This window comes from Zea mays, chromosome 4 (genome assembly GCF_902167145.1).
Source record: "Zea mays cultivar B73 chromosome 4, Zm-B73-REFERENCE-NAM-5.0, whole genome shotgun sequence".
Classification (NCBI taxonomy): domain Eukaryota; kingdom Viridiplantae; phylum Streptophyta; class Magnoliopsida; order Poales; family Poaceae; genus Zea; species Zea mays.
Window position 1 is genome coordinate 68,473,203 of NC_050099.1, and position 25,764 is coordinate 68,498,966.

Genomic DNA, 25,764 nt, shown 5'->3' on the forward strand with positions numbered 1-25,764 from the left:
GGGGCTGTTTGACAAGCCAAGGCAACTAAGCATAGCAATTGAGTATTTATTGTCATAAAATAAGAATTTTGTAACAGCATCATTCGACTACAGAAGAACTTATGGCCACACTGCCCCACTTAGTAAAATAAAATTAAAAAAAACTGATTCTTCCAAACTTTGGACTGATTTGCCTTTCTTTTTTTTCGACCAAGGGGAGAGACGTCCCCCAGACTTTTTCACTTAAGCAGTTGATGTCGTGACTCGAACCCGGGCTGGCCCAGCAGACCGCTTCTTTGGCGTATCCGGCTGACCAGTTGCACCGTGAGAGTGTTGGCCTGATTTGCCTTTCCAATCAAATCGGTTTTTGGATAGCTTGTGCTCTTTGGCAATGGCCTCCATGGTGGGTGATGGGCAGTCCACTCTTTTTTGGCATGACAGACGGCTCTTGGGTCAGAGGATTGCAGAGTTGGCCCCTCATGTTTTTAGTTTGGTTCCTAAAAGGCTGGTGAAGAGAAGGACAGTGGCTGACACTCTATGTAGCTCTTCATGGATTGGGGATTTAAGGGGAGTGGTAACGTAGGAAGTTATTGCTAACTTCATCATTCTGGCAGATGTTGTGGCTGATGTTGATCTTCAACCGGGAGTTCCAGATAAACATTATTGGAGATTCTCTTCCAATGGTATCTATTCGGCCAAATCTGCTTATGAGATAATGTTCTGCGGCTCTACCTCCCTGGCGGGCTTTGAAAGAGTGTGTGGCACCTGGGCGCCGCCTAAGTGTCAGTTCTTCCTCTGGTTGGTCTTACATAACAAATGTTGGACGGTTGACCGGCTCGCTAAGAAGGGTCTTCCCCATCCTAGTACTTGCCCCTTATGTGACCAGGAAGAGGAGTCTATTCATCACTTGCTTGTTTCCTGTGTTCTCGCGAGGCAATTTTGGTTTCTCCTTCTCCAACGTGTCGGCCTGGCCGCCCTTTCCCCGGGGATGGAAGATATAAGTTTTGAAGCTTGGTGGAGTAGATCGGCTGAGGTTGTTCCTAAGGATCTCAGAGATGGCTTTTACTCCTTGGTGGTCCTGGGGGCTTGGAGTATCTGGAGACACCGAAATGATTGTGTTTTCAATGGTGCTCAGCCTTCTATAGCTAGATTGCTTACCTTAGCCGGTGATGAGTTCAATGTGGTGTTTTGCGGGGGCCAAAGGCTTGACCCGTCTTTCGAACCTAGCTTTTGTGTTCAACCCCGACTAGGAGGCGGTTGTACCTCTTGTTTGTGTGTGCGTGAGTGATGTGTTAGGTCCTTGTATATATTATTTTTCTTCTACTAATGAAATGATACGCAGCTCTCCTGCGTGTTCGAGAAAAAAAACTCGACCTGCGGGGGGTAAGACAGCCCCCAAGCATTATATTAAGAAAACCTTCTCGTGCAGGTCGAGAAAACCTCTGAACCCATGCCCCACCCATACACAGTGGCACCGTAGCACATGTGATAAACGACCGGTACCGAGACCGGACCTTAGACCTATGCTTTGGCGTGGGACAGACGAGGGGATTTTTTTAACCACAGACTGAAATTCGCTGCCACGGGGAGTCAAACCCATGACCTGAGGAGTGCTACTCAAACCACCTAACCAACTCGGCTATAGGCCTTTCACCACTTAGTAAAATTAACACTGGAAAGAATAATCACCAACTTACTAAATCTACTCAGTTCAGATAAAAGTAGAGTTACATATGTAAAATGCCATAGGGGAAAACCACCACTTTTTCACTTACATATCACTTAAAAGCATTGTCCTAGAACCAGCTATTCCCATGACACGCAAATCAATGTTCATATTTTCCTTGAGGACAGCAGCCTGCACGATAGTTTAGATGAAATCTAAATTACAATATAAAATCCTGATCAAAAAGCAATTACAATATAAAACCCCAATCAAAGAGGAATCGACAACTTGTTCACAAAAGAGAGTAAATGGTCTAGTGATATATTTTTAACAATTCACTGTGAATTTAGTATGTTAGGCAGCTGTTAGGCTTAGCGGACTGTGCCCTTTGGGCCCATGGCCACAGGCCCTGAGCCTCTTGATAGATGATTGGTCATACTTCTATAAACCAAACCCAAGGAATCCTTGCCTATATATTCATGTACTGTATACTTCTAATCAATCTATTATTCAAGAGCTATATCCTGAATTTAATGGTATCAGAGCGCCAATCCTCTACCTAAATGCTTCTGCCCAACCCTTACCCTCTTCCCATGGACACACCATCGGGCATCGGCCAAAGACAATGTTGTCCCATTCTCCACCACTGCTGCTGCAGCCGCCACTAAATAAAAGGTCGACGCCGAGGAACGTGAGCGCCTCACTGTTGCCAGTTGCAAGTTTAAGGAGAAGCTCACACAGGCCACCAAGGCTGCCGGCAAAAGCTGCTCACCCGCACCCAGGACACCAAGCATGAAACCACCACAGCAGCACAGGAGCATAAACCACCAACGCCCATGCACACAACATCCTAGGCCAAGTCCCCATGCATTCATGACAGTTTCCACCAGCCCATCCAAGATGTCATGCTTCTCCATGAATCCGCAGCCATCAACCTCCACTCGCAGGTTGTTGGCATACAGAACATTCAGACGTTGATCTCGACTGTTCTTGGCCTTGCTGGCAACAATTACATGCTGGCACAGTGAATTCCTTCGGGTTCCTGGCAAGTATTCCCTCCAGGAGCACATCCTTGCAAACGCCAGTGATCCCTCCTTCCTGCAATGCATACATGGATTGTGTTTCCTGTTCTCGATTTGCGGCGCCATCTATGGTGACCTCGAAGAAACTGTGATGTTCACCATGCACCAGGTCTGGCTTGTCCTTTAAGAATCAATACATTGACAACCACGAGAACCATGCACTATACCTTGACATGAGTGCCGCCGCAACTTCATTCAGGGCGACCTCTCATTTCAGACTACTACACATCATTCAAGGCCTCAATGAGAAATACAGCTCCAGGTATGCACCTCAAGCGTGGCCAGCCCTTCCTAAGATTGCTCAAGGCCCGCCCTGATCTGCTTCTTGAGAAGCTCACCAACCGATCATCCACGGTGGCACCCTTTTCCTTTTCACTACCTCCAGAGGGACGGCCACCACACCACCTACAGGAGCCCCTTCATGTCCCATCAAACTGCCAAAGAAGCCTTCCACTTCTGCGGGCACGTCGTCCAGGGGTAGGACAAAGTCAACGGCAAGCATGGCAATCGTAGCGCCTGCAATGGATAGGGCAGTGTCCAGAGCCTGGCACTAAAACTCCCAGTGCACCGGCTGGCACTGGGCCAGCTACTTTTGGTCCCTGGGCATCCTTCATCAACACATGGTCTGGGTCCATTCAGCTATGACCTGGCAACCGTCCGCCGCTCACTCCTATTCCTGGAGCCCATCAGCCTAGGTCGGCCCAGCAGAAGATGCCTCCTCTGGCCCAGCAGACTCATGCTTTCCTGGCCAGCTGGCACTGGGCCAGCTACTTTTGGTCCCTGGGCATCCTTCATCAACACATGGTCTGGGTCCATTTAGCTGTGACCTGGCAACCGTCCGCCGCTCACTCCTATTCCTGGAGCCCATCAGCCTAGGCCGGCCCAGCAGAAGATGCCTCCTCTGGCCCAGCAGACTCATGCTTTCCTGGCCAGCACCCAGGGTATACTAGTAAAAAATTTAATTCAACTATAAGAAAATATGAAAAGCTTGTATTGGAAACCTTAACCCTAGAATAGGCTTGGGCAGTGTATTAATAGACCATATAACTGGGCCAGGCCCATTACAAGGGACGGGTATCTAACACCCCCCGCAGTCACAACTCTATCCGGTACAGATGTTGAGATTGTATCGAAAGTCTAGAAATACACTTGACGGTAACCCCTTGGTGAAGATGTCGGCGAACTGCAGCGTGGTGGGGACGCTGAGAGCCCAAACGTCGCCGGCAGCCACACGCTCGCGAACGGAGTGCAAGTCGATCTCCACATGCTTCGTGCGCTGGTTCTGCACGGGATTGGTGGAGAGGTAGACGGCGCTGACGTTGTCGCAGTAGACAAGGGTGGCGCGCTGAAGAGGGTTGTGGAGCTCGTGAAGTAGCTGGCCTATCCACGAGGCCTCGACCACGTCGTTGGCCACAACGCGGTACTCGGCCTCTACACTGGAGCGGGAAACGACGGGCGGCCGCTTGGCGGCCCAGGAGACGAGGTTAGCGCCACACAGCATAGCCCGAAGTGGACCGGCGTGTGTCGGGGCAGCTGGCCCAGTCAGCATCGGTATAGACCACAAGCTCCGACGTCAGGGAAGGTCGAAGGAGGAGGCCGTAGTCGAGGGAGCCGCGGAGGTAGCGCAGGATCCGCTTGAGAGCGGTGAGATGGGGCTCCCGTGGGGTGTGCATATGGTGGCACACCTGCTGGACGACGTAGGCGATGTCGGGCCGGGAGAAGGTGAGGTACTTGAGCGCGTCGATCAAGCTCCGGTAAGACGTCGCGTCGATGACCGGGGGTCGTCGTCCTCAGAGAGCTTTGCCTGAGTGAGGTATCCGACTTGGCCTCGACGAAACCTATGGAGGCTAAGTAGGAGGCGAAGCGGCTGTACCAGGCCCGCGCCGCCTGCTGAGGCTGTAGAGGGAGCGGTTCAGCCGACATACCAGATCCGGGTGAGCGGCGTCGACGAAGCCGGTGGGCTGGCTACAGTAGACAGTTTCCGTCAGAGTGCCATGGAGGAAGGCATTCTTGACGTAGAGCTGATGGATCGCCCAGTCCCAGGAGAGGGCGAGGGAGAGGACGGCGCGACCGATGGCAAACTTGACGAGGGGCTGAAGGTCTCGTCGTAGTCCACTCCGGGGCGCTGGGTGAAGCCCCGAAGAACCCAGCGGGCCTTGTAGCGGTCGAGGGAGCCAGCCGAGGTCAGCTTGTGGCGAAAGAGCCACTTGCCGGTGAACACGTTGGTGCCTGGAGGACGTGGCACCAAGTCCCAAGTGTGGTTGGCCAGCAGGGCCGCGTACTCCTCCATAGCCCGATGCCAGTGCGGGTCAGCGAGGGCGGCACGAACGGAGGAGGGGACCGGGGAGGCGTCCAGTGGAGTAGTGGTCTTATCAGCTGCAAGAATGAGTCGGTCTACCAGCCGAAGGACACTGGCGGCGCGCCGAGTCACCATGGGGTGGGCATGCCCGGGGTCGCGGTGGATGGCGACCGAGTGGTACACCGGCGGCTCAGAGTGGGATGTCGAGACGTCGAGGGCCGCGGGCGCGGTCGTCTTGCGTCGGTGATAAACGACAGTGGGCTCAGCAAAGCGGGTCGTGCTCGTCGACGGGCCCGGGTCCGTAGGTGCCGAGGCAGGGGAGCTCCCGCGGCGATGGTAGACAAGGGCAGGGTTGGCGAAGCGCGTGGCGCTCGTCGACGAGGCCGCGCGTGGTACGGTAGAGGTCGACAAGGCCACACGTGGCGCAGGCGTGGCCGCGCGTGGTGTGGTTGAGGTAGACGGGGCCGCACGTGGCACGGATAGAAGGGCGCGTGGTGCGAGCATGACCAGGCGCGGCGTGGTAGTGGTCGGCGGGGCCGCACAGGGCGCGGGTAGAAGCGCGAGCGGAGGCGTTAGAGCCACGCGTGGCACAAGCGAGGTTGATGTAGCTGCGCGTGGCGCGGGCAACGGCGCAAGGCGAGGTGCCTGGCGAGGAGGGGTAATTGGATCGAACTCAAGGAGTGTAATACCCAATTTGTAATTTGCAAGAGCTAATATCAAAGGGAGAAACAAGTTCACTTTATCTATGTAGGAGTTTGAACTTTTTGTGCCATCACATGTGAATACCATATTTTAAAACAGATAATTATAAAATATATGCCACTAAATCATTGCATCATGCTGAGATTTTTATTTTGTGTGCATTTTGTGACAATATAAAAATAATGTAAAAATAAATATATTAAAAATTCAAATTTGGAGATTCAACCCTAATTTACAATTTGGTGATTTAAGAAAAGAAGGAAAATGCAAATAAGTATAAATTGTGCCCACCTTACTTAAAAAAAACAAACACACGACCATAGTTTTCTTCTCTTTCGTTTATTCTCTAGCCACAAGTGACATCGGCTGAACTCTACATACCACGTCATCAAGCAAATCTCATGCACGTATACATATCTGATCTCACCCAGTCGTAAGGACAGTACGGTCGCTGCACTCACGTCCCGTACGGAGTTGCTGGCGGGTGGGCCTAAGGACAGCTCCATCTCTGTGTGCCGAGCCCAATCGAAATCAGTAGGTTGTTGTAACCGCCTTGCCAGGCATATCTGCTCCGAGAACTCGTCCGTGCAGATCGTTGATTGCGCCGGGAATCTCTGGGGTTCTGTTGAGGCCTGGACTCTTTCCTTTTCCAAATATAAAACCAACGAGACTACGACCCCTCGCCACCAGCCGTTGGGCAGATTCCTGAGGGAACCAAACACCATAACCACGCAAGGACAGAGAACTTGGTAGCCGCCGAGAGCCACAGCGGCTACTCCGCCCGCGTGCCGTCGAAGGGCTTTAACCGGGAAGCTGGGAGTGCGCAGGATCGTGCCGGCGTTAGAGAGCGTTGAGTGGACCACCGGTTCAGCACCGTCATGGATTCAACGCTGGGATATTCCTCCGCCGCGAGACCGCGTAGCACCATGGGCTGAGAACTGCACCCCAATTCCAACGGTAAGGAACACCTCGTACTAATTTCTTTTCCCGTCACTTCTTCGCGTTGCGCTAGTAGCTGTGGGGAATGGGCGCTCGGAAGAATGATGGTGCTCGCTCCGGCAGGTTGCGCAGTCCCGCCAGTTTGATGGGGAGCCGAGCAAGCAGCGTTGAGTTAGGGGACAGAAAGGAGTAGCCGCCGTAGACCTGGGCGTTCGGCTGGAGGAGGAAGACGGCACCTGGTGCCGTTGATCTGCGGGGTAACGGCAGGGATGAGATCAAGCGTCGCGGCTTGGCTGGGGCCATTGGATCGGCGATGGATGGATATGATTAGTTCCCTGTTTTATTAAATCATGGCCGTCAGATCCAGATCTAACGATGGGCGCTGCGTACCGGTTCGCAGGGTAGTAGATTTAATCCAGGCCGTTCACGCTTGATCGGACGACTGAAGACTTGTGATACCCTTTCAGATCGCTGACTTTACGAATAGGACCCTCTGTTTTAGGGAAACAAACCCGCAATCCTCAGCTGTTCACTGAGACTTAGGATGTTTGCGCAGGGACCCCTGCTGTTATCTAGTTTTGATGCGCGGTCCAGTGACCCGAGGGATTGGATAATTAATTACAGAAATGAGTTTTTAATATAAAAATAATTCCTAGAACTTGTTTAAATCCTAGAAAATTCATACTAGGTTCAAATTAATCCATTCCAGTTTATAAAATTTTATAATATTATTTTTTTTATCATCTAGTACCACTGTTTTCACATTAAAGCCGCATTAGAATTTATATCTTATTTAATCTTATACAAAATACATAGAATCTTTAGAAATTCGTAACTTAAAATCTATAACTCCGATTTGATCCGTTCAAGTTGTGTTAGCCTCGTATAAATATTTACTATGCAATAACAACATTTATTATACCATGTCTCATTCTTCTCTAATTAGAACTTTACTTAGCTTATGTTGGTTAGTCTCGTTAAACTACTTATCATTATAATATACTAGAATATAATCTATGGTCAATTTATAACTTATATTTAAGTTGAGATAATTATTTATAATATAATCTATCAGATAATTTATATTAACCAATTTATAATATAGCTTAATCACACAGATTTTTATATAATCATAACCCTTTAATTGTAACTTCGATCTTAGTATTTCTCAATTCCGCGATCTCGTAGCGACGCGTAAATCATTATTATTCAGTTTGTACTTATGTATGGTGTGATGTTAATTTTATCTATACCATGTTTGCTTGTATTGCTACGACTAGCGCGAGGTTACGAGGATCTGAAGAATCACCCGGGTAACTGGAATCTCAAGTGCCAGGCAAGTTGTGCCCTTGATCACTTCTTTTACCCACTCATGTTCTAATTAATCATAATGATCTGCATAGGTTAATTTTGATGGGACCTAATAGGTTACCCTAGTTTGTGCCAGAACCCTGATTGATAGTTTCGCTTTTCCTCCTTAATCGTTTGACCTTTTCTTGTGTCCATTTTAGATCTTGCTGGTCCTTGTGGGTTTTATCTCTTTTATGTGTTTCCCCGTGTCGTTGTTTTCGGTTCTCCTTTGCCTTTGTTTCCCTTTTCTGTTCTTTGGGGGTTGAGCTCTGAGGTTTTCATACGGGGTTTCATCTCTAGCCTACCCCAACGTGCTTGGGACAAAAAGGCTTTGTTGTTGTTGTTGTTGTTGTATTTCATTATATCTATGTTCCAATTATGTTGTTATTTTATTTATGTTCATGACAAGATCATTAAATGTTAATTGGAACATAGAGCTTAACTTGAGAAACACGTGCCACCACAAGGGTTTATGGACGCCCTTGGCTGATTAATTAGGAAAGCTAGTGGAGGACTACCTTACCCGAAAGGGGCAAGGGCAGTAGGGGAGTGGTCAGTGTAGGGAGGCCCTCGGGAGGATTTTGCTGCGATGGCGGTCCTGCAAGGGATTCCTGCATTGGAGCTTCCTATAAACTGTAGCGGGTTTTCTGAAGCTAGTGGAACTTTGTAAAGGCCTCGTAATGTTACCCTGCCTCGCCTCCTCGGTAGAGGTGTATGGGAAGTCGCGATCCCTTGGCAGATGGGTAACATGACTTGTGGGTAAAGGGTACCACCTCTGCAGAGTGTAAAACTGGTATACTAGCCGAGCTCACGGTCATGAGCAGCTCAGGACTCTCTGATGATTAATTTATGGAACTTAAATTCAATTTGTCATATGCATTGCATCGCAGGTGATGTTGTTACTTTTGTTCTGCTACTTAATTGGGTTGGTATTTACTTATACTTAGTAATTGCTAATAAAATTTTGACCAACCTTAAAAGCAATGCTCAGCTCTAACCATCCTCTTTGGTAAGCCTTACACTTCACGTGAGCTCCCACCTTTGGCGAGTTCATGCACATTATTCCCCACAACTTGTTGAGCGATGAACGTATGTGAGCTCACTCTTGCTGTCTCACACCCCCCCCCCCACAGGTCAAGCACAGGTGCCGCAGGATGAGGCGCATGGAGGATGCTGCGATGAGTTCGTGAGAGAGATCTAGGCCGTCGTCTCCCAGTCAACTTTGGGTTGCTGGACCGTTGTCTCCTTATAATGTAATTATTTATTCATTTAATTTGTATAGAACTCCTGTTATGTAGTAAAGATGTAACATTCGATCCTGTGTCATGAATCATCATATGTGTGAGACTTGGTCCCAGCACACCTGGTGATTATGTTCGCGCCCGGGTTTTGGATCCCTAAAATCCGGGTGTGACAGAAGTGGTATCAGAGGAATGTTGACTGTAGGACGTAACCTAGATAGAACTAGACAACCATTGTCTACTTACCTTTGTTACTCTGATTCTTTCTAAACTTTTCTTAATATTTTCTCATCTAATTCCGCTTACTCTGATTATTCTTACCTTTTCTTTCTAAAGACAAATGTGGATTTCACACTTTGGAATCCCGTATCTAAAGTGACCTTTAGGAATAGGAGACCTAATCTTAGGAACAAAAAAACTATTTTTATAGATATCTATGAACTTGAATGTTTGTTCTTATGATACTTGTTTGATTTGGATCTTTGATTGAGTGTGATTAGTTGTGGAGTAATGTCCACAATCACATCTGCATATACATATAGAAAAAAAACGGTTATAAAAATATCTAAATAAACTAGGTTATCCCTCATCAAAGAATCTAGCCTAGAAAAATCCATCTTATCTTGAAAAAGTCTATCCTACACTCATAGATCCATCTTATCTTAAAAGATACTCTATTACTTTAATAGATTCATCTTATCTTGAAAAGATTTTATGTCATCCTAAAAGATGTAACTGACCTCAAAAGATTCTACCTTATCCTTATGGAGTCATCTTGCCCTAATTAGCATATTTATCCCACTCTAGAATAACAACCATAAGCTAATCTAAAATTTATTTAGATCCTATCTAGTCTAAAATAATCATATCAATTTATTCTAGATCTGATCTAATGTGATAGGTTAATCTAACCTAACGAAGTCTAATCTTAAGTTGAGCTTATCTAATGTAAGTTACTTAAACAAGTTAGTTAATACTGGTAACATAAATAGATCATAATCCTATAATTGGGTGCTAAACCTATATCGGTGTCTTAGACCAACTCGTCCATGAAACCACAACCTAGCCTATGTTATAGGTTAACCAACCCATTTATCCCAAAAGCAAAGTAAAACTCTATTCAAACCTACTTACCTCGTGTACCCCAACTATCTTAAAGATATGACCTTAGCCATATGTCCTTAACTCGGATGGCAACTCCAAGAATAAAGGCCAAAAAAAAAAGACCAACCGTGTCAAAGGAGGATAAGCACCAACTCAAGTCTTTAAAGGGCGAAACGGAATCACCAGATGAGTCAAGATCCGCCATCCATAATGGAATCTTTCTTTGCACTAATCCTTATTACTGCAACCTTCTCTACTTCTGCCTAATAGCTAAACATAGTATACCCATGTGTTCCTAATCATTTCCTTATTTAATGACTAAAAAAGTATATAGAAAATATTTGTGCTTAAAACCACTTGGAAAAAAAAACTCGAAGCTAAAACCAAACATTTGGCTTTCTATATCTATTTTCTTACAAATCTCGAGGACGAGATTCTTTTTAAGGGGGTAGGATTTGTAATACCCAATTTGTAATTTGCAAGAGCTAATATCAAAGGGAGAAACAAGTTCACTTTATCTATGTAGGAGTTTGAACTTTTTGTGCCATCACATGTGAATACCATATTTTAAAACAGATAATTATAAAATATATGCCACTAAATCATTGCATCATGCTGAGATTTTTATTTTGTGTGCATTTTGTGACAATATAAAAATAATGTAAAAATAAATATATTAAAAATTCAAATTTGGAGATTCAACCCTAATTTACAATTTGGTGATTTAAGAAAAGAAGGAAAATGCAAATAAGTATAAATTGTGCTCACCTTACTTAAAAAAAAACAAACACACGACCATAGTTTTCTTCTCTTTCGTTTATTCTCTAGCCACAAGTGACATCGGCTGAACTCTACATACCACGTCATCAAGCAAATCTCATGCACGTATACATATCTGATCTCACCCAGTCGTAAGGACAGTACGGTCGCTGCACTCACGTCCCGTACGGAGTTGCTGGCGGGTGGGCCTAAGGACAGCTCCATCTCTGTGTGCCGAGCCCAATCGAAATCAGTAGGTTGTTGTAACCGCCTTGCCAGGCATATCTGCTCCGAGAACTCGTCCGTGCAGATCGTTGATTGCGCCGGGAATCTCTGGGGTTCTGTTGAGGCCTGGACTCTTTCCTTTTCCAAATATAAAACCAACGAGACTACGACCCCTCGCCACCAGCCGTTGGGCAGATTCCTGAGGGAACCAAACACCATAACCACGCAAGGACAGAGAACTTGGTAGCCGCCGAGAGCCACAGCGGCTACTCCGCCCGCGTGCCGTCGAAGGGCTTTAACCGGGAAGCTGGGAGTGCGCAGGATCGTGCCGGCGTTAGAGAGCGTTGAGTGGACCACCGGTTCAGCACCGTCATGGATTCAACGCTGGGATATTCCTCCGCCGCGAGACCGCGTAGCACCATGGGCTGAGAACTGCACCCCAATTCCAACGGTAAGGAACACCTCGTACTAATTTCTTTTCCCGTCACTTCTTCGCGTTGCGCTAGTAGCTGTGGGGAATGGGCGCTCGGAAGAATGATGGTGCTCGCTCCGGCAGGTTGCGCAGTCCCGCCAGTTTGATGGGGAGCCGAGCAAGCAGCGTTGAGTTAGGGGACAGAAAGGAGTAGCCGCCGTAGACCTGGGCGTTCGGCTGGAGGAGGAAGACGGCACCTGGTGCCGTTGATCTGCGGGGTAACGGCAGGGATGAGATCAAGCGTCGCGGCTTGGCTGGGGCCATTGGATCGGCGATGGATGGATATGATTAGTTCCCTGTTTTATTAAATCATGGCCGTCAGATCCAGATCTAACGATGGGCGCTGCGTACCGGTTCGCAGGGTAGTAGATTTAATCCAGGCCGTTCACGCTTGATCGGACGACTGAAGACTTGTGATACCCTTTCAGATCGCTGACTTTACGAATAGGACCCTCTGTTTTAGGGAAACAAACCCGCAATCCTCAGCTGTTCACTGAGACTTAGGATGTTTGCGCAGGGACCCCTGCTGTTATCTAGTTTTGATGCGCGGTCCAGTGACCCGAGGGATTGGATAATTAATTACAGAAATGAGTTTTTAATATAAAAATAATTCCTAGAACTTGTTTAAATCCTAGAAAATTCATACTAGGTTCAAATTAATCCATTCCAGTTTATAAAATTTTATAATATTATTTTTTTTATCATCTAGTACCACTGTTTTCACATTAAAGCCGCATTAGAATTTATATCTTATTTAATCTTATACAAAATACATAGAATCTTTAGAAATTCGTAACTTAAAATCTATAACTCCGATTTGATCCGTTCAAGTTGTGTTAGCCTCGTATAAATATTTACTATGCAATAACAACATTTATTATACCATGTCTCATTCTTCTCTAATTAGAACTTTACTTAGCTTATGTTGGTTAGTCTCGTTAAACTACTTATCATTATAATATACTAGAATATAATCTATGGTCAATTTATAACTTATATTTAAGTTGAGATAATTATTTATAATATAATCTATCAGATAATTTATATTAACCAATTTATAATATAGCTTAATCACACAGATTTTTATATAATCATAACCCTTTAATTGTAACTTCGATCTTAGTATTTCTCAATTCCGCGATCTCGTAGCGACGCGTAAATCATTATTATTCAGTTTGTACTTATGTATGGTGTGATGTTAATTTTATCTATACCATGTTTGCTTGTATTGCTACGACTAGCGCGAGGTTACGAGGATCTGAAGAATCACCCGGGTAACTGGAATCTCAAGTGCCAGGCAAGTTGTGCCCTTGATCACTTCTTTTACCCACTCATGTTCTAATTAATCATAATGATCTGCATAGGTTAATTTTGATGGGACCTAATAGGTTACCCTAGTTTGTTTATCCTGAATACCTTGTTTAACCCCTGAATCACTTGGGTAGTTCTGCTACTGCTTTATATGGTTTTGGGTTAATATTTCATTATATCTATGTTCCAATTATGTTGTTATTTTATTTATGTTCATGACAAGATCATTAAATGTTAATTGGAACATAGAGCTTAACTTGAGAAACACGTGCCACCACAAGGGTTTATGGACGCCCTTGGCTGATTAATTAGGAAAGCTAGTGGAGGACTACCTTACCCGAAAGGGGCAAGGGCAGTAGGGGAGTGGTCAGTGTAGGGAGGCCCTCGGGAGGATTTTGCTGCGATGGCGGTCCTGCAAGGGATTCCTGCATTGGAGCTTCCTATAAACTGTAGCGGGTTTTCTGAAGCTAGTGGAACTTTGTAAAGGCCTCGTAATGTTACCCTGCCTCGCCTCCTCGGTAGAGGTGTATGGGAAGTCGCGATCCCTTGGCAGATGGGTAACATGACTTGTGGGTAAAGGGTACCACCTCTGCAGAGTGTAAAACTGGTATACTAGCCGAGCTCACGGTCATGAGCAGCTCAGGACTCTCTGATGATTAATTTATGGAACTTAAATTCAATTTGTCATATGCATTGCATCGCAGGTGATGTTGTTACTTTTGTTCTGCTACTTAATTGGGTTGGTATTTACTTATACTTAGTAATTGCTAATAAAATTTTGACCAACCTTAAAAGCAATGCTCAGCTCTAACCATCCTCTTTGGTAAGCCTTACACTTCACGTGAGCTCCCACCTTTGGCGAGTTCATGCACATTATTCCCCACAACTTGTTGAGCGATGAACGTATGTGAGCTCACTCTTGCTGTCTCACACCCCCCCCCCACAGGTCAAGCACAGGTGCCGCAGGATGAGGCGCATGGAGGATGCTGCGATGAGTTCGTGAGAGAGATCTAGGCCGTCGTCTCCCAGTCAACTTTGGGTTGCTGGACCGTTGTCTCCTTATAATGTAATTATTTATTCATTTAATTTGTATAGAACTCCTGTTATGTAGTAAAGATGTAACATTCGATCCTGTGTCATGAATCATCATATGTGTGAGACTTGGTCCCAGCACACCTGGTGATTATGTTCGCGCCCGGGTTTTGGATCCCTAAAATCCGGGTGTGACAAGGAGGAGTCGAGATCGGCGAGTGGGGAGGAGCCTACAAGGGGAAACACATCTTCGTCGAAGACGATGTGACGAGAGATGATGATGCAGTGGGAGGCGAGGTCAAGGCAGCAATACCCCTTGTGGTCAGGGGAGTAGCCGAGGAAGAGGCAGCGGGTGGAGCAAGGGGTAGCTTATGCGGAGCAGTAGCGGAAGTGTTAGGATAGCAAGCACAGTCGAATGCGCAAAGGTGGTTGTAGGAGGGGTATGTGTTGTACAGGGCGAAGTGGGGAGTGGAATGGCTCACCGCCTTCGAAGGAAGGCGGTTGAGGAGGTGGGTGGCGGTGTGCAGGGCCTCTACCCAGTAGCTGGCAGGAGACGCCTGAAAGAGAAGGAAGCAGATCATATTAGTGGTGGTTCGAATCATGCGCTCGGCCCGGTCGTTCTGAGCAGAGGTGTAGGGGCACGAGAGACGTAACTGGACGCCATTGGTGAGAAAGAAGCACCGGGAGGCGTGGTTGTCGAACACACGGCCGTTGTCGCATTGGAGGGCACAAACCGGGCGGCGGAATTGGGTGGATACCCAGGCAAAGAAGTGTGTGAGTGGTGAAAGTGTCAGACTTCAATCACAGGGAAAAGTCCAAAGAAAATGGGAATAATCGTCCAAAATCACCAAATAGTATTTGTATCCAGAAAAACTGATTACAGGGGTGGTCCAAAGATCACAATGAACCAAGTCAAAAGCCTGCTCAGCCCGAGAAGACGAAGTAGGAAACGGGAGACAAGTATGTCGACTTAACTGACAAGCATGACAGAGGCCCTCAAAATGTCCCCTACTATGAGAAGAATCTAGACTACTGGAAAGCTTGGTCATGACGTCAGGTCCTGGGTGGCCGAGACGACGATGCCAAGTGGTGGAGGTGGTGGCAGAGACCAGGACGGGAGGTGGGGACGCGCTGGTGGATGAAGGGCGAAGCGTGTAGAGTGGCTCGGTGCTGTCACATCGGACGAGAGGGGTCCTGGTGGCCAGATCCTTCACAGAAAAACCAGAAGGGTCAAACTCAATGGAACAGGAATTGTCGGTGGTGAACCTGAAAGGGAAATAGGCTTTAAACCTTTTCCTAAATGATTTTGGTGGTTGAATGTCCAACACAAACAATTGGACTAACTAGTTTGCTCTAGATTACATGTTCTACAGGTGCCAAAGATTCAACACAAAACCAATAAAAGAACAAGACAGGGTTCAAAACAAAGGAGCAAAGAGGCAACCGAAGGCCCCTCTGGTCTGGCGCACCGGACTGTCCGGTGTGCCACCGGACAGTGTCCGGTGCACCAGGGGGACTCAGACTCCAACTCGTCACCTTCGGGAAAATCTGGAGCCGGCGCGCTATAACTCACCGGACATGTCCGGTGTACACCGGACAGTGTCCGGTGCTCCAAGGAAGAGCGGCCTCCGGAACTCGCCAGCCTCAGGAAAACGCAGTGGCTGCTCCGCTATAATTCACCGGACATGTCCGGTGTACACCGGACTGTCCGGTGCGCCAGCGGAGCAACGGTCATCTGCGCTCAACGGTCGACTCTGCAAAGTGTACAGTTGAATTCAGAGTGTCAGAGCAGAAGTCAGAGGGGCACCGGACTGTCCGGTGCTGCACCGGACTGTCCGGTGCCACATAAGGACAAAGCCTCCAACGGTCGACCAGCTCCAATCTCAACGGATAGGATGACGTGGCTGGCACACCGGACATGTCCGGTGTGCACCGGACTGTCCGGTGCGCCCATCGCCAGCCAGCTTCTCCAACGGCTACAATTTGGATGGTGGCTATAAATACCACCCCAACCGGCCACTTCAATGAGGGGGAGTCCAAGCAACATTCCAAGTCATCTAGTTGACATACTCAAGCCCTCACAACCATCTATATTCATTGATCCATCCTATACACAAGATCTAGCCCACTACAACCAACACAAGTGCCACAAAAGAGAGAGCGAGCAATTGAGAGCTACTCAATTGAGTTTAGCCCTAGTGCCTTGTGAGATACATTGAGAGATAGTGTGTGCTTTGTCTTTGTGTTCATTTGCGCGTGGAGTTTTGACTCCCATTCGAACTTCCTCCAAAGTGTTGGAGGCTTGTAAAAGCTAGCAAGAGACACCAAAGAGTGTGGTGGTCCTTGCGGGATCGAGAGTGATCCTTGAGAAGAAGAAGAGCTCACCGATCCTTGTGTGATCGGTGGAGAGAGGGAAAGGGTTGAAAAAGACCCGTCCTTAAGTGGACTCCTCAACGGGGACTAGGCCTTCGAGGGCCGAACCTCGGTAAAACAAATCACCCGTGTCCATTGTGTTTATTGCTTGTGATTTGTTTGTTTTCCCTTCTCTAAGTTTTCTTGCGCTATTCTTTGTCAATATCTTTTGGTGTTGCTTCAAGTCAAATTCTCATTTAGTGAAGCAACACTTCGCAAGAAAGAAACTTGACTTATTGTTCTTCTCATCTAAGTCTTCTTGCTTTTCTATCCATATATCTAGTAATTGTATTGTTTATCAATTCCGCATTATTTCAAAGCAACTTTGGTTACAAGCAAATGACTTAGTTCTTATACTCCGATAATCATATTTCTTGTTCTAACCACTAATCAAAGGATCTAGTTGGGGGATAAAATTTTAATCTACAGGTTTCGCCTATTCACCCCCCTCTAGGCGACTTTCAGAACCGACGAACAGAAAAGAGATTGTGAGTGATGTGAGGGGCAACGAGAATGTCGTTCAGGTAGAACGGTCCGGGGAGAACCGAGGCACCTACCGAGGTGATCGGCAGAGTGGAACCATTCCCAACAACAACCGAAGTGGGGTGGGAGGAATGAGGTGGGTGAGAACGAGATAACATGCCTGCTGTAGGGGTGGTGTGGTAGGATGCACTGGAGTCGATGACCCAGTCAGGGGAGGGTGGAGCCAACGCCATGGTGTTGTAGGCGGCGACAAGGGAGGCTGCGTCCTAGCCTCCAGCTAGTGGCGACCAGGGAGTCATGGTGTGGGTCCCCGGAGGCACGAGCTGAGGCGAAGCCGAGGTCGTCAGGGGCACGTCGTATGGGGGCATGCCGGAGGCAGGTGGCGAAGGGACTCCATAGGTGGGTGCAGTCAGGAAAGCCGGCGCCTGCACAGGAGGACGGGAGGCACTAGGGGCTTGACCCGGCAACATGGAGATGGTGTCGGTCCAGGGGTTGTAGAACGACGGCCAGCCCTAGCACCCCCCCGATAGGTGGAACCTCCACGCATGGAGCTGCCACCCCCGCGTCCACCCTTGCAGGGGCGACGACCGCCGTCGGTGGTGGAGGCCAGACGAGGGGCTACAGGGGCAGTGGCAGGAGGACGAGTGGGGTCCCTAGTCAACAAGGTGCGAGGGCCATGGCCCCCGGAAGACGCCTGACCACCAGGAGGAGAGTTGTAGAGTGCCGGGCCGAAGCGGGTGCCTCAATCGTCATGGTGAACTCCTCGAAGAGAAGCTCGTTCCACACGGCATGGAAGGTGGGAAACGGCACGGTCCGCTTGATGAGAGCCTTCAGGTGGCCGTACCGGGGGCTGAGGCCACGAAGAAGGTTCAGCACCAGGGTGCGGTCGGCGACAGGCTCGCCGAGATCACAGAGAGAGTCCGCCATACCCTTCATCTGGCGGCAGTATTCTTCCACGAAGAGTTCCCCTAAGAGAACAGGTGGAACTAGGCGTCGAGGTGGAGCGCCCGAGCCTCCTGATTCCCGAGGAACTGGCCCTCAAGAGCGAGCCATGCCTGACGAGCGGTGTTCGACTGGTCACGGATGATATCCTGCAGCTCGACAGTGATGGTGTTGTGGAGCCACGATATGACCACGCAGTCCATCTGGACACATGATGGAGACAACGGGGCAATGGGGTCGTCGAGGACGTGGTCAGCGAGAGCGAAGCGCCGAAAAGTGAGGACCACCTGAGCGCGCCAGCGAGGGTAGTAGGAGGACGTCGGGTCCAACACGACGGACACGAGGGACCGTATGTTGTGAACCCCAGCGGCCTGGGCATGGAGTGCGGCGATGGTGTCGACGTCAAGTCCGGAGGCATGGGGGAACGCGGGGACCTCCCCCCGTGGGTGGCACAACGGGAGGGGGTGGTGTGTCGCGGTTGTGGAGAAGACGCTTGGCAGTGGCCAGCTGAGTGGGCAAGGCCTGCCCCATAGCGCGTTCCTGCTCCCAAGCGTGGGACGCGGTGCGTTGACGCTCTTGTGATGCGGCCACAGCGGCCTGGATGGTGGCGATGGCGACGACCTACGTGGAGTCGGCCGTGGGAGCCCAAGTGACGTCGGGGATCGGTGGGCAACTGGTTTGAAAGCTAGGGGCGGCGACCGAAAGATTCAGTTCGGCGACAGGGCCGCGGAGTCAACGGCGAGTGCAAGGGCACCCATGCACGTCGGGTGGCCCGGGAGACCAAGCCCGACAGCACGCGTGCTGGCAGCAACGACAGCATTGTGCACGGGCGCAGTGGACGTGTGGGCCACCGTGTTTAGGTAGCCACCGGAGAGGGAGCCGTCAGCGTGGGGGAGCAGGGCGTCGCCAGTGGGGCTGTGGGCGGCCACGGATGCGTAGGAGAGGTGGCCGCCATGGGGGGCGTGGTCAGGCTCGTCAGCGCCGAGGGCATGGCGGGCGGTCGGGGGAGGGCGCGCGCCAGGGAAATCCGCCATGGGGCGGCGCGGCGGCCGGAGCTGGAGCGTCGGCAGGCAGTAGGAGAGGGCGTGCGGCTGTCGGGGAGGACGCGCCGGGGAGGAGGCGGCGTGGAGGCGGGCACGGCGCGGCCAGGCAGGGGAGGCCGGCGGCCGGCCGATGAGGGGAGGGTGGCGGCGCGGCAGAGGCACGCCGTCCGTGACGCGACCAGGCCGGGGAGGCCGGCGACCGGCCGGCGAGGGGAGGGGAAGGGGCTGCTGGCTGGCGGTTGTGACGGCTGGGAGGGGAGAGGAAGGAAAATTGGCTCCGATACCATATTGGAAACCTTAACCCTAGAATAGGGTTGGGCAGTGTATTAATAGACCATATAACTTGGCCAGGCCCATTACAAGGGACGGGTATCTAACAGCTTGCAAGTAAATAAACTAAACTAGTGGAATCAAAGCTCAAATGTTAAGTGTCATGCAACTAAAACTAGAACGTTATGCTGCATGTCGGGAACCAGACACTATTACTCATCCTATGATATGAACGTCTTCATGCCATACCATTCCCAAAATCTGATAGCATAAGTCTTGTTCAGCTTAATTGTGTCTTTGTTTAGTCCCTATGTTGGACGCCCACACACCCCACCTGCTGTTGTTCCTGTGTGACTGTGTGTTGATTGTTGACATCAAGGGGAGTAGTTGGTATGCAGCCATGCTGCAAGTTGTAGCACAGTAGCTTACTAGGGCTCCTCACCCTTGTAACATACTTGTTTCTATATAAATGTAAAGGTGAGGCTAGCTGTGGAGATCATCCCAGCAGCACTACACCAGTGTGTCCATGCTTGTTTGTGTGACAAAATCAAGATCTAGCCGTTTCAGTAATCCATCAGTAACACCACTCATTGAGTAAGTTAATAATGGCCCACAATAGAGCCAACGGTGCACAGTGGAAACGAGCATCACAAGTGACCGAGAAAGACATGGAGGGGGGCGACGGTTCTTAATTCTAACTAGATTTCACTAGTCAGTACATGATGGCTAGCTGCTCCAGATTCTAATTGAACATTAAAAATGAGCATAGAGCCTACAAACATAATGCGAGAAGACTTTTGAAGTAACCCAAAGATATTGACATTAATATAATAGTTCTACAAGATCATACTTTTACATTCTCTCATGATGCACTTCTTCTGCAGTATAGAAACACAAGGCTTTCTTTGGTTTTATATACCTGATCCTTCAGCTGATTAAGTAGTGTGCGACCAATCAACCCAGGTCCAATGATGCCAACAGCCAGTGTGGTTTTGGAGAGGAAGAACCTTGAGTGGGCAGCTCTCAGAGCCCGCACGCAGTCTTCTTGCTTCAGTACAATAGTAATGTTGTACTCACTGCAACCTTGAGCTATCGCCCTTACATTAATATTTGCCTGGATCCATCATTTTCATTGGATATTAGCATCGCTACCATGAAAAATATCTCAGGTAACAAATTTAAAATGCAGAATACCTTAGCTAGTGCATCAAAAAGGGTCGCGCTGACTCCAGGTGTACTTGCCATCCTCAGGCCGACAGTAGCAAGGATGCTACAATTATGAATGACTTCAACCTGAGAAATGGAAACAAAATAAATCAAGATTGTACTCACATACTGAGATGTTATTGTTGATTGGTGAAAACCCCTACCCCTAACAAGGGGTTGGGATATATATATATAGACGGCACTAAAATGCACCCATGTGTATTTTAGTTTGTGGATGCACAGACCCCAAGACTCCCTGTCCGACCAGAGCACCTAACACCCCGAGCACGCCTCCCCATAAGAGCACGCCCTCGGCCCTCCTATACGCGCGCCTCCCTGCCCCCCGCCGTCGTCGCGCGCCTCCCTGTCCCCGCGCGTTGCAACTAATGATTGCAACTGCGTGGTTTGTTGATTTTCTGTTGCGACGTTTGTTGCTTGTTGATTGCAACTAGGGGTATCCTCTAATTGCAAACTTGAGTCTCTGTTTTTACTCCTTGATTACCATTGTGTGTTGTTACTCCAGTTGCAACGTTTGTTGCTTGTTGATTGCAACTAGGTGTATCCGCTAATTGCAAACTTGAGTCTTTTTTGTTGCTCCAGTTGCAACGTTTGTTGCTTGTTGATTGCAACTAGGGGTATCCTCTAATTGAAAACTTGAGTCTCTGTTTTTACTCCTTGATTACCATTGCACCACCGGCGTTTGTTCAATATTGGTTGCAACTAATGATTGCAACTGCGTGGTTTGTTGATTTTATGTTGCGACGTTTTTTGCTTGTTGATTGCAACTAGGGGTATCCTCTAATTGCAAACTTGAGTCTCTGTTTTTACTCCTTGATTACCATTGCATGGTGTTGTTACTCCAGTTGCAACGTTTGTTGCTTGTTGATTGCAACTAGGGGTATCCGCTAATTGCAAACTTGAGTCTCTGTTGTTGCTCCAGTTGCAACGATTGTTGCTTATTGATTGCAACTAAGGGTATCCTCTAATTGCAAACTTAAGTCTGAAGTGAAAATGTTCTGTCGGGAGCGTGCGGGAGGGACGAAGACGAAGCGTCGGTTCGGCCTGGGTGGGGCGGTTGGCTCGGACCAGGTGTTCCTGGCGCGTAGGTTCGGCCTTGGTGCATTCTCTATATCGACGCGCAGGCCCTGACAACTTCAGTCTGCACCAAGACCAGCAGTTGCGATCATTGTTTGTTTAACAGATTTTTGGACATAGACCAGCAGTTGCGATCATTGTTTTGTTTAACAGATTTTTGGACATAGTTATATAGAAGTTGCAATCACACCAGACCAGCAGTTGCAATTACACCAGACAGTAGTTGCGATCATTGTTTTGTTTAACAGATTTTTGGACATAGTTATATAAAAGTTACAATCACACCAAACCAGCAGTTGCAATTACACCAGACAGCAGTTGCGATCATTGTTTTGTTTAACAGATTTTTGGACATAGTTATATAGAAGTTGCAATCACACCAGACCAGCAGTTGCAATTACACCAGACCAGCAGTTGCAATCATATTTTTTTAATAAAATTTCCCAGAGTTATTCAGTACTTGCAATCACATCAGAGCAACTCAGCAGTTACATTCACACCACACCAGCAGTTGCAATTACAACACACCAGCAGTTGCAATCATTTTGTTTACATTTTTTAACAGATATTTGGGTAGGATTATATAGCAGTTGCAATCACACCTAATGCGGGGTTGCAATCACATCACACCAGCAGTTGGAATCATTTTTGTTTAACAGGTTTTTTACAATCAGACCAAAAATGCTAGAGGATCGGCCCCTCCAGTCACAACAATCTCCAAGTATTTAGGGGAGGAGCATCGAGGCGATTCAAGGTGCGGCAGCGACGGTGGGACCATGGATCTAGGGTTAGAGGATCGGAGGAAGGAGGAGTCGGCGGGTCAGGGAGGCGCGCGGCGGGGGGGGGCAGAGAGTCTTGGGTCTGTGCATTCACAAACTAAAATGCACCCATGTGCATTTTAGTGCCGCCGTGTATATATATATCTATATATATAGTCTGAGTTAGGTGGCTGAGCCCATTACAATAGGGGCAAAACAGTAAGTACACATGGGGAGTACTGAAACCCTAATAGGTACTCTAACAACCCCCAGTCACAACTCTATCCTGGACAGATGTTGAGACTTGACCGAAAGTCTAGGAATACAATGGACGGTAATCCCTTGGTGAAGATGTCGGCGAACTGCAGCGTGGTGGGGACGCTGAGGACCCGAACGTCGCCTGCGGCGACACGCTCCCGGACGAAGTGCAGGTCGATCTCCACATGCTTGGTGCGCTGATGTTGCACGGGATTAGTGGAGAGGTAGACGGCGCTGATGTTGTCGCAGTAGACGAGGGTGGCGTGCTGGAAGGGGCTGTGAAGCTCATGGAGGAACTGGCGCATCCAAGAAGCTTCTGCCACGCCGTTGGCCACAGCGCGGTACTCAGCCTCGGCGCTGGAGCGAGACGACGGGCTGCCGCTTGGCGGCCCAAGAGACGAGGTTGGTACCCAGAAACACGGCATAGCCGGAGGTGGACCGGCGCGTGTCGGGGCAGCCGGCCCAGTCAGCGTTGGTGTAGACCACAAGATCCGACGTCAAGGATGGTCGGAGGAGGAGGCCGTAGTCGAGTGAGCGCCGAAGGTAGCGTAGGATCCGCTTGAGAGCGGTGAGGTGGGGCTCCCGTGGTGTGTGCATATGGAGGCACACTTGTTGAACGGCGTAGGCGATGTCGGGCCGGGAGAAGGTGAGATACTGCAGGGCGCCTGTCAAGCTCCGGTAAGACGTCGCGTCGGCGACCGGTTGGTCGTCGTCCTCAGAGAGCTTCGCTAGGGTGTCAACAGGCATGGAGCAGGGCTTGCAGTCGGACATGTCAGCCCGTCTAGGATGTCGATGGCGTACTGACGCTGGTGCAGGAAGAGACCCTGCGGCCGACGTTCGGCAGTGATGCCGAGGAAGTGATGGAGAGGCCCCAGGTCCTTCATCGCGAACTCCCGCTGGAGGGCGATGATCGTGCGCTGTAGGAGGTCGGCGGTGGATGCTGTGACCACAATGTCGTCGACATAGAGGAGGAGGTAGACGATGTCGTCGCCCCGCCGGTAGATGAAGAGGGATGTATCCGACTTGGCCTCGATGAAGCCGATGGAGGCCAAGTAGTACCAGGCCCGCGACGCCTGCTTGAGGCCGTAGAGGGAGCGGTTCAGCCGGCAGACCAAGTCTGGGTTGGCGACGTCGACGAAGCCAGTGGGCTGGCTGCAGTAGACAGTCTCCGTCAGAGTGCCATGAAGGTGTTTTTGACGTCGAGCTGAGGGATCGCCCAGTTTCGGGAGAGGGCGAGGGAGAGGACGGCGCGGACGGTGGCGAACTTGACGACGGAGTTGAAAGTCTCATCGTAGTCCATGCCAGGGCGCTGGGTGAAGCCCCGACAAACCCAGCAGACCTTGTAGCGGTCGAGGGAGCCATCCGAAGTCAGCTTGTGGCGAAATAGCCACTTGCCAGTGACCACATTAGTGCCGGGAGGACGAGGCACCAGGTCCCAGGTGTGGTTGGCCAGCAGGGCCGCATACTCCTCCATGGCCCGACACCAGTGAGGGTCGGCGAGGGCGGTGCGGACGGAGGAGGGGACCAGGGAGGCGTCCGGTGGAGTAGCGGACGTGTCGGCGGCTAGGATCATCCTGTCGGCAGGTCGAAGGACACCGGCGGCACGGCGAGTCACCATGGGGTGAGTGTGCCCGGGGGCGCGGTGAATGACGACGGGGTGGTACACCTACGGCTCAGGGGCCATGGGCGTAGCCGGCCCGCGACGATGATGGACGACGGCAGGGTCGGAGAATCGGGCCGCGTCCGTCGAGGGGCCTGGGTCCGTGGGCGCCGAGGGAGGAGCGCTCCCGCGACGGCGGTAGACAATGGCGGGGTCGGCGAAGCGAGTCCCGCTCGTTGAGGAGGACGAAGTCGTTGGGGCTGTACGAGGCGCAGGCGGGGTCGACGGGGCCGCGCGTGGCACAGGCGGGGTCGACGGGGCCGCGCGTGGCGCAGGCAGGCGTGCGAGTGCGGGCGTCGGAGCTGCATGAGGTAGGCACGGGTTCGTCGGGGCCGCGTGAGAGGGCGATGACGTGGCGGGAGGTGCCTGGGAGGGATGGGTACACGGATCGGACTCAAGGAGGGAGTCGAGGTCGGTGGACGGGGAGGAGCCGGCAAGGGGAAACACATCTTCGTCGAAGACGACATGACGAGAGATGATGATGCGATGGGTGGTGAGGTCTAGACAGCTATACCCCTTGTGGTCAGGAGAGTAGCCAAGAGGCAGCGGGTGGAGCGTGGAGACAGCTTATGAGGAGCAAAAGCGGAAGTGTTGGGATAGCAAGCACAGCCGAACACACAAAGGTGGTCGTAGGAGGGGACCGTGCCGTATAGGGCGAAGTGGGGGGTGGGGTGGTTCACCGCCTTCGATGGGAGGCGGTTGAGGAGGTGGGTAGCTGTGTGAAGTGCCTCTGCCCAGTAGCTGGCAGGGAGAGACGCCTGAAAAAGGAGGCAGCGAATCATGTTGGTGGTAGTGCGAATCATGCGCTCGGCCCGACCCGTTCTAGGCAGAGGTGTAGGGGCACGAGAGACGCAATTGAACGCCACTGGCGAGGAAGAACGACCGAGAGGCATGGTTGTCAAACTCGCGGCCATTGTCACACTGCAGTGCACGGATGGGGCGACGGAACTGGGTGGAGACCCAGGCGAAGAAGTGAGTGAAGGTGGGAAACGTGTCGGACTTCAAGCGGAGAGGAAAAGTCCATAGAAAATGGGAAAAATCGTCCAAAATCACCAAATAGTATTTGTATCCAGACAGACTGAGTACAGGGGAGGTCCACAGGTCACAATGAACCAGGTCAAAAGCCTGCGTAGCTCTAGAAGAAGATGTAGTAAAAGGGAGACAGGTATGGTGACCTAGCTGACAAGCATGACAGAGGCCCTCAGAATGTCCCCTATTACAAGAAGAATCTAAAGTGTTGGAAAGCTTGGTCATGACGTCAGGTCCTGGGTGCCCGAGACGACGATGCCAGGTGGTGGAGGTGGTGGTGGAGACCAGGACGGGTGGTGGAGACACCCCGGTGGACGACGACCGGAGTGTGTAGAGGGGCCCGACGCTGTCACATCAGGCGAGTGGGGTCCTGGTGGCCAGATCCTTCACAGAAAACCTAGTAGAGTCAAACTCAATGGAACAAGAATTGTCGGTGGTGAACCGACG

The 25,764-nt window shown here is 50.0% G+C and overlaps 1 protein-coding gene across 2 annotated transcripts in view; it reads right to left on the minus strand.

The window, feature by feature from the left end:
- Positions 1-25,764, minus strand: part of AKHSDH1 (Bifunctional aspartokinase/homoserine dehydrogenase 1, chloroplastic) — a 45,892-nt gene that overhangs the window by 8,212 nt on the left and 11,916 nt on the right. The window contains 3 exon segments of one of the 2 annotated variants that reach the window (NM_001111855.2): positions 1,755-1,837; positions 20,231-20,425; positions 20,506-20,604. In NM_001111855.2, coding sequence (NP_001105325.1) covers positions 1,755-1,837; positions 20,231-20,425; positions 20,506-20,604 — 377 coding nt within the window. 2 annotated transcript variants of the gene reach the window in all.